This window comes from Amyelois transitella, chromosome 15, assembly GCF_032362555.1.
Source record: "Amyelois transitella isolate CPQ chromosome 15, ilAmyTran1.1, whole genome shotgun sequence".
NCBI classification, from domain to species: Eukaryota; Metazoa; Arthropoda; class Insecta; order Lepidoptera; family Pyralidae; genus Amyelois; species Amyelois transitella.
The window spans coordinates 6,435,587-6,448,376 of NC_083518.1; the positions used below are offsets into that span (position 1 = coordinate 6,435,587).

The 12,790-nt window shown below is 36.4% G+C and overlaps 2 protein-coding genes across 2 annotated transcripts; both read left to right on the forward strand.

The window, feature by feature from the left end:
- The first annotated feature begins 396 nt into the window (after positions 1-396).
- LOC106141484 (spermatogenesis-associated protein 17-like) lies at positions 397-1,815 on the forward strand. The gene is made up of 2 exons (XM_060948353.1): positions 397-693; positions 1,033-1,815. Exons 1-2 carry the CDS (start codon positions 397-399, stop codon positions 1,813-1,815), a joined length of 1,080 nt encoding a protein of 359 aa, XP_060804336.1.
- Positions 1,816-8,333: 6,518 nt separating this feature from the next.
- On the forward strand, positions 8,334-8,744 carry LOC106141958 (large ribosomal subunit protein P1). The gene has a single exon (XM_060948144.1). It carries the CDS (start codon positions 8,342-8,344, stop codon positions 8,675-8,677), a length of 336 nt encoding a protein of 111 aa, XP_060804127.1. The 5' UTR covers positions 8,334-8,341; the 3' UTR covers positions 8,678-8,744.
- Positions 8,745-12,790: the final 4,046 nt, after the last annotated feature.

A 12,790-nucleotide genomic window follows, 5' to 3' on the forward strand; every position in this document is an offset into this window, starting at 1 on the left:
TTCTTCAGAGCAGCTGTCAGACGTGGTGTGCGGTCTAAACATGAGAGACATTATAATCAAGCTGCGAGAAGAATTCAGGTATAATTTTTATTTACTTTTTGTTCTGTCCCGATGTCTTGGTTGTAACAGAAAAATATCTACCTTTTTATGTACAAACTCAACCATCAAAGGAACTGTCCAGTATTTAAAATCAATACAATCACAGAGCTCAAAACTTCGCGCCTCAAAGGCCTCAATATAGGTGGAGAAAACTTTATAATGCTAGTCTATGGAATGAACATACGTCTTTTGTTTTTCATTTCTCATTTCATTTCGCAAACCATGTCATAACAAATTGTCATAACGAATGTCAGTCGTGTTGAAAACTGAGGTTGAATCCAACTTGGGTAAAACCAAATGGCATCAGTACATCCATTTTTACCAACTCCTAACGAGTTCTACGGGGAACTTCAAGGTCGCTCTGATTTCGCCGAAGAGAGACGTTATAAGCGGTTTTTAGCTGTTCTACTATTTCAACGGTTAACTAGAGGTCACCTCATAAGAAAACATATAGCATGGTTATCGTTCAATGCTACGATAATTCAGTGCGCATTTAGAGTGCACAGGGCGCGGAAATTCTTTAGATTAGCTCTGAGACGTGCGGTTCGGAACAAGCATGCGAAGCATTATGATCATGCTGCTAGGATAATTCAGGTAAGGAATAATATATATTATTATACATAAAAGGTCGTAAGCTAGAGCCTTGTTGTATTGTGTGGCTAACAAGGGCCTAACAAAATAAAATTATCCGTCCATCCTTCTTTAGGAAATGGACAGATTTACACACTAAAAAGTGAATAAATTAAAGCATTACACACTAAAAAGTGAATAAAATAAATATTATCGCCCATTTAATTGGTTGGCAGTCAATAATTTTTCCTATAAACATATTCCAAAAATATACATATTTTTTATTGTCACACACAATGTTGCTATTTCTGGAATATGTATTTTTGTGAGTTTTGTTAAATAATCCCTTACCTTCTGACGTAGGCGCTGTGGCGTGGGCATTACTCGAGGCGGACCAAGTTTTGCTACCGCTCTTACCGCCGCTGGCTGGCAACCGTCACCGAGCGGGGGGAGAGAAAGGCGGCAGAAGCTGCCGAATTTGGTATCAGAAGTCGAGCTGATGACTTGAAGATCTTAGAAGAAGAAGCGAGGCAATGGCTTGCATTCGTCGTTTTTAAACTACATCACTTACTTAGGACTTATGTATGTGCTGGAGTCTACTCGAACCCTGCTACTTCAGAACTGTCAGAATTTGAAAAACTACTCAAAGCAATCCATTACTTAGAGTATCGGAAAAGGCTGTTACGCAAATACGAAGAATTTGTAAGGAAACACCGGCCGAGATTCTCGAATAAAAGACTATTCCCTATCATCGGCAATGGTGAGGATTACTGGTATTTATCACTCCCTGAGATGTATGAACTGACGAGTCCTGCTCCTAAAAAGGTAAATACGAGACATTTAGATACTCACCATGGCCCGCAACACAAACAGCCATTTTTGTGGAGGAAGTATCGGCCGCCTAGTCCTGAGAAAGGTCGCGGGCCATTTTCTCCAAGGTCTTCGATCAACCGGACTCCGCCGCCGCCAGCTCCCACGCCGGCTGCAGGAGGCGCTGGAGACTTCAAACAACATAAAGATCCACGGTTCCACTTGTACGTCAAGCATTATACGCCGCAGCCAGCTTTATTCGACTACGTTGATTTCCATATAAACGTATTGCTGACTCGTAAATGCTCCATAGAGAATATAGACAAAGAAGAGTAAATATATTTTTATACATTTTAACAGCGATGGTTTGTTGAAAATACTTGATCTTTTACATGGTTGCGTATTATTTCTCTCTTTATTTTTCTTGGTCGGAAATCCGTAATCAGGCTGCTAAGTTTGGAAGGGTCGTCCGGATGTTGTGAGCCGCGAGCCTTTTGTTGTTTCCCTTTTGTTGTTGTGAATTTTACACTTGTAATTTATTTCAGGAAACGCCTTGGTGAGAAAGAAATTACGTTAAACTCTCTAAGGAAAATGTGTTTTGTAAATTAACATTTCGCTTCTGTAGGTTTTAAGGTCGGGTATTTTTATTTATTGTCCTGAATTATTAATATAAGGAGTTTTATGACCGGCTTATCTGGGAGATACCATCCAGTATTTTTCGCTTATATTTTATGAACGAGCTGGGCGCGCTTTGGAAATTAAGGTCCTTGAAGATATATAAGATATATTTTATACTCACCTGATTTTAGGGACTTATAATCTCAAAGTCGATTGTATCTTTCACTTATATCATTGTTAGGTGAAGTATAAGACCAATAGAAACCAAAAATGCGATTTTTAAATTTTTTGTCTTTCTGTCGGTCTGTATGTTTGTGCTCGCATAACGCGAAAAACTGTTGCTTCGATTTTTTATGACGAAGTCGCGCAAAATAGCTATTCTTTAAAATGAAAAAAAGGGAAATTGAGGGGTTGTTAATTCAGTGTCTCTCAGTTGTCCCTTATTGGATCCCCGTGGGTGCAAGTTCTTACTTTTCATCGACTCGTACTAGGTAGTACAATCAAGGTTTTTCTTGTTCATAATACAAAAATACAGCTAAGCTTTAATTTAATGTTGCAAAATAGCATTTAATGCTGCCTCAACCATTAAAATCACATTACACTAAGTACTCAAGATAAATGTCCACTCGCAAAGGTTTTAGTACAAAAACAAAAGAAATGCGCAACCATCATTCGTAATTGGCTCACATTCACGCTAACACTTGTTTCGCCTAATAACCACATACATCTTGAAACTCATTTGTCTCGCAACGCCTGTTTGACTCGGCAAATTTATTAGGGTCAAAATAATGCAGGTTGTGGGTTTCTGAACTAATAAGGGCCTTGGCAGACTTGCTCAATTAAATTTATGGTTACAGACCACACACTAAAATCGTCACTGCTCAAATCGTGAAGATGCACGAAAAATAGCGAGATGCACAGGGGGGTACGAGTGTAAATCCTACTTTAGCTACTAGTACTTAGTACGAATGAAAAAGTTATGTTCATTTAATTATTTAAGTTATAACCTAACAAGGGAGAGACAGGGAGAGTCGTGTCGTATGAAAACCTGACTTACTCAAACCAGAATCATGGTCTGCAAAGGCGCACCCACGTTTCCTCTTCAGAGAGGTGAGGATGTGACCGGAACTAAAACCAGGAGGAAGAAGACGATACTGACAGACAGACATGTTATATCCAAAATATTTCATGGATGTCATAATTTAAATAGCAAAGATAATGTGTGTCAACGCCTTTACAGCAGACCGTCTTAGGCGGGGTACCCATTTGTTAGAGGTATAATGGTTGACCCACTTTAATTGCTACGCCAAGCAAGAATAGGGTATGATTTGCGCATCGTAGAACCACAGTTACAATTTACACATATCATGTTTGTATATTTGTACAATTTCAAACTAGTTAAAACATACAGGAAAATTTGCGGAAATACGTTTTGTAGAAATTATATAAGCTAGTAAAATTGAATACCTACATCCAAATCTGTTTTCAAGTCACCTCTTTTCTAGAGATAAGTTTTTACTCGTAAAGAAACTACGTTCTCACTATTGTTTAACCAAAAGTTTCACTAGCGTGTGGTTTCAGGAAATTGTCTTTTAGATGTCTACGTCAGTCAGATCTTGGAACAAGTTTAATACAACTCCGTTTTTGGACTGTGCTTTAAAGTACATTTTATTATGTCATCAGTCCCTTTTAAATTTACTTCTATATATTAATATAAATGTGAAAATACGTTTGTATTTTTGTTGATCCGTCATTCACCTCGAAACCCTTGAACCAATCTCCATAAATTTTGTATACATAGGTATATTGTGGAGAACGAAAGAGGAAATGGGGTAGTACGTTGCACGCGGGCCAAGCCGCGGACAAAACTATTAAGTAATTTTAAATAAACAGTGCTATTACAATATTCAAAACAACTGATATCTTAGAAACTTGAAGTTTTCGTCAGAGAGGAGCTTCAGGCAGTCTCTTTAATATTTGTCAAACTGCAACACGTCTAATCTACTCGCACTAGTAAAATGAAACACATTTCGATCACCACCAACAGATCTCGCCTTTTCGCCTCCAGTTCGAACCTGGCGTCAACTGTAACTGTCAGAGTGAGGGTGTTTGGCACATGAATAATGTATGGGGTAAATTTGCAAGTGTTTCAATTTACACCAGCCGACACTCCGCGCCGTTGATACGCACCCGAGTAGTTGAAGTGCAAAAAAGAAAACAACGGCCGCGGCGCCGTACGTGGATAGGGAAGGGGTCTATTCTCAGAATATTAGCACTCGAAATGTTATACGCATAAATTAGCCTTAAATATCCTTTTACTGTAGTGGCATTTATTTCAAGGAATTAATTTTATGTATTAATAATTTGTAGAAATACCAAATTAAGAAATGTTATTACAAAATTTCTACCAACGACACTTTCAAATAAGTGACATAATTATGAAATACGTTATTTTGTTTTCAATGGTTTTATTGAAATAAAAATAACCAAAACAATCTTGAAGCTCAGTTTGTGGTCATTGGCGAACCCCGGGCTTTTCCCAGAGAGAGACTTCAACCGGGACTAACACTTAAGAGGATGATGATAAATAACTTATGTTGTTCTATAGAATTTTGAGACTGATATTTTTTACAATACGTAGTTAATTGCTGGTTTTCGCATTTAAGATATTATTTCTTATGTTAAGATATCGAAAATTTAATTTTGTTTATCTAAAACAGTCGTTCCACTCGGATGTAAAAATCGCCAGAAATTACATCGAAGTGAGAGATAATTGTTCATGAATAAGTAATTTTTTTGATTATGGTTCGTCTTACTCTTCATTTTTCGCTAGATCGAGCAGAAAAATATTATAAGCATCATTAAATATTCATTTCCTGTTTAAGTACCTATTTATGATTTTATATTTATACATGCTTACGTACATATAATATATAATCACGTCTATATATTGATTAACATTTGTGTTGAAAAATATAAAACAATTAAGTTTTGTTAAGTTAGCAACACATTTCACAATGAAACTTTATTTTTGAGTAGCTCAGTGTAATTTGGCAGAAAATGCAGTGTTAAAAATAGGACCCTAGTTTGGGCTGAGCGCAATAGTTACTTTTTCCAGGCTTCTCCGGAGTAGCACGAACAAAAGTCTTATCACTGTACTTGTACTTTATAAGCCTTCATCTCCGACGTGATGAGAATGTCACGTACTTTTGAGAATAGGTAAAAATGCATATTAAGGATAAGTAGTCTTCGATTAATAAGCTGACTCATAAAAGGGCAATATAAGTGGATAATCTTTTTTGATGATGAATTCTCTTTTAATGATATTTATGCTCGATTTTCCTTTTGTTTTTTGTAAAATTTAATTACTTAACTACTTGAATTACTTTCGATTTAGTGTACGTATATGCCTATTCTATCTCTTCTTCTATGATAATCTTGAGACAAAAAAGACAGCCTCAAAACAGAGGGCAGGTTTGTTGTCTTCAATATTATGTCTCATGTATGAGAATAACAAAATATTAAACATTTTCAATTAAAAATTATTCACATCATACAAGCAGTCAAACAGATTTCCTACTTCTATTACATTTAATTTTAAGTAATCTTCAAGTCCTCAGACGAATCATCGAAAGATAGCCCTGGAACCTAACATTCAAGCAAATGTTTGAAACAGTGTTTTTTTTTTGTATCTAGATAAACACAACTTGAACGATTTTCTAAAAAAGTCTTATATTTCGATTATTACAAGCGAAAGCAATAAAGAGTCCGAATATTGTTTAGTTAGGGACTTAATCGAACCTTTTTCGGCATGGACAAAAGAGCACTTCCCAAATGCATTCCGGCAATTCTTCCGCAGCGTCTCGCAATACGAAGCAGAAAGTTGGCAATCGATACCGCCCAGTTGAGTGGAGTCGTGATCTGTATGAAAAATGCGATGGGACGTAGACCGTGGTACGCAGTAATTAGTGGCTGTTCGCGAAGGCGCGCCGCTGCAAAATAAAGACGAAGTGGAAGGAGTCTTGTATAGATATGCACAATTTGAAACCTTTTTTATTTCAACTGCTAATTGTTTTACCTCCTGATGTTGGTCCCGGCTGCATCCTCACATCTCTGGGGAGGAGTCCGGGGCTCAACTTTACCATGGTCCTGGGTTGGGTGAGTCAGGTTTCTACTCGAATCTACTCCCGTCTGATCTACGCAACCTAAATATATGGTGATTCTTGGCTTCATCCATTATTCATTCATCATTCTATAATTTTTTAATAAATTTTGTTGAAGTGAAACATGTGTTAAATATTTAATTTGCAAAGAAAGGGGGCGACGCGAATATGAAAGACTGCGTGAAACCGCAATTATAGGACATTTTCGATCAGACTAATCCTTGGTAAATTGGTGCAAATAACTGGAAATGCGGGAAATTCTATGCGTGAATTACTTTGGTAGTCATTAATTTTCGAGTTGAATTACGCAGGTTCAAACTTACTCAACGATATTATATTTTATAATATACTCATAAAGATAAATATCAAAGTCCCAGTCCAATCAGAAAAAGTAGTAAGTTTCTCATAATGCCCTGTGCGAGATTCGAACCCGGCACATACGGGTGTCACGGACAAGCTCAATATCACTGCGACACAGAGGCTGTCTTTTATTTGCGAAAGAGAACAAACTTGTAAAATTCTTCTCGTACAAAAATATTAACTCTAAATGGAACAGGTAGGTATACAATATTTTACGAGTAATGTAATTTCCCAAAAGACCAAACTGAGGCGAGAAATCAGACCAAATTTTATATAGGTACATTTCTAACTTTTTGATATAGAGCTAAACTCGTTTTGCAAACGACATGTAATATTTCAACGCGTTAATAATTTCAGCTTCACAAGTTGGAACTAGTTGCAAATATTTAAAGGCAAACACCATTAGCAGAACATAGATGCACACAAATCAACGATTTTGATTGAAAAATACCTGCAGTTGCACACGAAATAACTGTTTCGATGAATACTTCACACTAAAAGCGCTGAACTAAACTCGGCGCTTTCAATTTAGCGAAATTTTAGCTCAGTATTGGTATTTTAGGCAGGAGCACACAGTTTTAGAATTTGCGAGCTTTGATTTCTCAATTAAAATCACGGCTATTTCCCGGAGGGGTAGGTAGATACTTCACGTTTTCATTTGTATCCATACATTCATAACTCTCTTCATGCATGCTTGGACGTCGGTTTCAGAGACTTTTGAGCTGACATCTAGCCTTTGACGTCCCCAATTTGATCAAGGAACATTCGTCTAATTAAATCGTTATGTCTTTTTTCAATATTTTGTCGTGGGAGTGCAAGGTCCATCTATGATCACGACTCATAGTGGGAAAGTTACGTTTGACCAAAAGATTACCATTTGACCTTTGTGACTATTTATGCAGGGAAAAACCAACCCAGCTTGGATCATGGTTGTTTTACTAGGTGAAAGTGCTCATTTTTTTGGTTATTCTCACCTCTGTAGAGGAGCCCCATCTATCCCGTTAGACACATTAAGTTGTCCCATGGTGGGCCAAGTGGGACGATCTTGTTCCATGAGAACAACTAGGCCTTTGACCATAAGCCTGGATTGGGAGAAGCATTGCCATTTCATATCAGTTGAAAAAGATGTAGTCTCAATTTTAAGTTCCTGAATACACTACAAAATATTACAAATAATCGTAATATTAAATGTTTGTACTGCCTTTATTTCATTCATTCAATTCCACAAACTCACTTTTCACCTATACGCGTGAAAATGTTACGCTTGTGTGTGTAGTGTTCCGGTATTAAACTTTACAGTAAGGTCGTTGATGTTCGCTTTTCCACTAAAAGGAAGCATTTGCGATGACATCTTTGTAACCGATTGAGCATTAAAATGAAATGAAGTATGTACATAATTGAGAGCATAATTTTCAGCTAGAGTGGAAATGTAAATGAATATTTTAAATTATAATTATGTCAACTAATTTGAAAAGTCAATGTTATTGTTATGTACGCCTTACTACATATATTTACGCCTGTTCGGATCATTCCCTAGGGAATTGGTGTGTCTGACCTTCTTATAATGGTGAAGAAGTTAAGGCCGAGCATACTGTTATCATCATCTGTTGATGAAACTTACAGTTTGCAGGTAAAGGGGGTGTGTAGTGTAGGCGTGTTATTATATATGTTAGTATTATTCCTAGAAAATCATTGGATTATATCTTATATTTTTAATAAAAATGGCATCAAAGGCTGAATTAGCTTGCGTTTACTCCGCTCTCATCCTTGTTGATGACGATGTAGCGGTGACTGGTGAGAAAATCTCGACCATCCTGAAGGCGGCTGCCGTTGACGTCGAGCCGTACTGGCCCGGTCTGTTCGCTAAAGCCCTGGAGGGTGTAAACGTGAGGGAGCTCATCACTAACATCGGATCCGGCGTGGGAGCAGCGCCGGCTGCTGGCGCGGCGCCTGCTGCAGCTGCCGCTGCCCCTGCCGCTGAGGCCGCCAAGGAAGAAAAGAAAGAAGAAGAACCCGAGGAGTCTGATGATGACATGGGTTTCGGTCTCTTCGACTAAAAGCCGTGTTGCTGATTCCAGTTGTAAGCTTTATGAAGCTTGTCTAGGGTTAAGAATATGACTTTATTATAAATTTATTTTAATTGCTATCATACAACGTCATGTATTCTCCAAAACGTTTGAAGAAAGTATTGTGAAATGAAATTGAACATAGGAAATACTCATACTCACTTTTTAAGATCAGAATCGCCGTGGAGAGATTTATTAAGAGGTGACTCTTAATAAAGATCTCCACAGCGATTCTGCTACCTAATTCTGCCCACAGCTCCGCCCGCATAAAAGGAATAATCTTCTTTATTCCAGTTTCCATGGAAATTTTGTAATTTTATCTCTTAGTATTGTGTACATGTACAGTTTTTAACAAACTAATTTAAGATTTTAACAGTACATGACATATAATCACGTATATATCCCTTGCGGGGTAGACAGAGCCGACAGTCTTCAAAAGACTGAAAGGCCACGTTCATCTTTTTGGGTGAATGATAGAATTGAGATTTAAATAGTGACAGTTTGCTAGACTATCGCTTAAAAAGAAGACTTCCAAGCATTATCCTTAGTCGCCTATTTTATTTGAGGTTTCCTTGCCCATTATAGACGGCCTCTGTGGCGCAGTGGTAGTGCGCTTGTCTGCGGCACCGGGTTCGAATTCAAAAATTCGAGAAATGAATTTTCTTTGATTGGCCTGGGTCTTGGATGTTTATCTTATAGTATTTATTAAAAAATATAGTATCGTCGAGTTGGTATCTCATTACATAATATGTCTGTCTCGTATATACTTATACATATGTATATATTTATTTTAACTGAATATTTGTGTCAGTCAGTTTAATATTCGTTTATTGCTCGTAGTGGTTTGTAAATATATTATTTAAAATCGCTTTATATAGGTCTAGCTCTTGAAAATTAAAGTTCAGAGTATTTTCTGGTCACAACAGCACCATACGTCATGATCCATCACGTTTCATCAGGCTGCACCATCCACGGCGTCTCATCAACTTTCATTAATTCGTCAAACTTTTAATTATGATGAATGGTGTTTAAACATGTATTTTGATTTAATGGGAGCATCTTTGTCATAGCGTTATTACTCAAGTCATTAATTAGTAGACGGATGGGATATAAATTAATCCCTTGACAGTCTTGTCTTGACACTAAATATATTTGCATTTAATTTTTGAATGGAGTTAAGAAGTTTTTGCCCAGAGGTTTCTTCGTGTGAGAAATTTTCATAAGTGTTATTGTATTGATTTTATTTTTTTAGTGACAATAGCAAATGAATAAAATTTCCTTCGTTCCGGATTTCCAGGTCTGATAATATTAATAACCGAACTGGTACATTAATGTTCGATACTATGCTACTTTTGTCAGGGGTATATTATCGATACGTCAATTAATTGTATTTATAAATATAAATATTATACGAGTATGTATATTCCAAATTTGTAAAGTGATAGTTGGTTATTTTACCTTTGTAATATCACTTTTAACTAAGTTACAGTAGTAAATAATTAAATTTACTTGAAGGAATTAGAATTAAAAGTATATAGATTATCCCGATTTTTTTTATCATAAATGCAGTGCACATACGAACAACATTCACATTTGTTCGTTAGCCGACAGCTATATAATAAATTTGTTAAGTAACAGAAGTGACACGTTGTATTTATGCTCTAATCCAAGAAATCTTTGTTTGTGCAATTTAGATTCTTCGCTCCTAGTGGCTAAGCCCGTCAATTTCTTTAGTCAAGTACTTTACACAAATAATTACTGAAATCGTCGGTGCCCATATTTGGCACAATAAAATTTAACAAAAAGATAAATTCTTTTTGGCGATGATCTAGCAACCTGTCACTGTTTGAATCTCAATTCTGTAAATATGTAATAAATAAAATATGCCTCTTTCCCGGAGAATTATGCCGGGACTGCATCTTAACACGATCTGGACTTCCTATCAAACGCCAACAAACAAGCATATATTTTAAATTATTTGTTTATATTTTCAGATATTATGTCAGATATTATAATCATTGCATATATGTTCAATATGTCGTTGTTCCATATCTTTCTGCGCCATAGACATTTTCACGCCGACCGCTGCACTACGCGACTCTTTTCATTGCATCCAGCCACTCACAGAGCCGTCTATAGGTACGTTTGTTTGTGCGTTTCACACGTGCTCAAACGCGACGTGTCGCTACAAGCACCTTTCCTACTTTGAAGGAGTAAAGGATCGCTTTATGGTTCAAGTAAAGGCGTGCTTACATTGATCAATGTCGATTGGATCGGTTATAAGATGGAATATGTTAACTCTAGTAAGTTTTATTCCAAATTTTAGTTTTCTTCTCAGACTATTTGTTTAATCGGCGTTTATAATATAATAATATTATAAACGTGGCACTTTTAATATTTACAATAATTGATAAGACAGGTGTTGAAACACCTGAAACTGGTAAATAGCTTGGAATGTCCGCTTCAAACAAATTAAAAAAAAAAAACTGACAATGATATTAGTTATTGAAAAATCTGAAATTAAATCTAAATGAACCTCTAAAGACGAATTTTGGAATGAAGGTACATTGAGAGAGTATTATTAATTTTTTTGTTTATTTGCATATAAATTTTAAATCAGGTCACTAGTCGACAAAATTTATTACATTCATAAAAGCGACCGCAAACGCTGTCGATTCGATTTCTAATTCAGCGCTGCGCTAACCCCATTTCAGTATAGAGTAGATTCATTATCCGGCAAAATCATGTTTGGATATGACAGCTGATCGATCTTTGCCCCTCGTTTCATTAACCAAGTTCTGCAAAACTCGGTGCTGTTGGTGTTTTTGCTATGTTTTTTATGTTGTCAAGCGTGCACTTTGTAAACATTATAAACTTGAGATTCTTCTTTTACCGAACGGGTTAAAACCCAACCTATCACAATCTCTTAATCTCAATTACTTACTTAATCATCACTAAGCCTTACAACAAAACGTACTTTTTAATTTTTCTGTCTATGGGCTCTAATCAAGTAACTCATAAGAGATAAAAGCAAAACATTGACAAAATTTGAGTGTACTAACTTGCATGTATGTAAGTTTATATAATATATTTTATTATGTAGGCATGTTTATCATTAATTTATAGAAAATTAATTTATAATTACATATCCTTCTAATCCAATAACTATTTCGTAATGTTATATTTATTTTTATTTGCAATTAAGATTTTACAAACAACAAAAATATAAGGATGTATTTAGTAAGCCCAATATAACTAAAACAGTGTCATCGGTTACTCCTTATGTAATGTATGCAAACAGGAGTTAACATGAACATACCTTTTTTTCTGGTGTTTCTATCGGGTTGCTTCGAACATGGTCACAGGATGACTGCTGTATCGCTGATAATTCTTCTAAGATACTCAACTGCACAATTTTTGTCAAAATCAAAGCGAGTAAATCAGATTTCCGCGGCCTAATTTTGAAAGCAACGAAGCAATACGTATGACGTCAAAACTGCATAGGGAAATGACACGCCATGCCCCGTGACGTCATTTGTCACTGTCACCCGCCTGCGATGGCCGACGTAAATCAGTCGCGAACTATTTGTAAACAAGTGCGATGTTTCATCCATTGATCATGCTTATTGAGGGCACATCTAAGAGCTAAAAAATCTAAAAAGAGGGTCGGTAGTCAAACAGTTAAGGTGACCGGCTAGAATGTACAAATAATGCGTGTTGAAGGAAAGGTTCAAATCCTACTTCGACCACGTACTAATGAATCTTTTCTGACTTACGTATATTAGTTTAAATACTATCCGATGCTCCTTCGGTGAGTGAAAACATTATGAGGAAACCTGCATTTGAGCAACTGAAAGTATTACCAAGACGCAATATGAAGTTGATCCTCTGCAAAGATTGCTGATGGGAGTCGCTTTGTGTAAAATCTGACTTGCCCAATCCCGGGTCGAGAAAGGTGAGGATGTTACCGAGACCAACGCCAGAAGGAAGAAGGTTTAGAAACAAAAGTAAATCGTTTATCACTTTTACATATCAAACACAAAGCACATACCTACTTTTACTTTACTTAAAAATTGTTCATCACTAGAGTGTACTTAACATGGT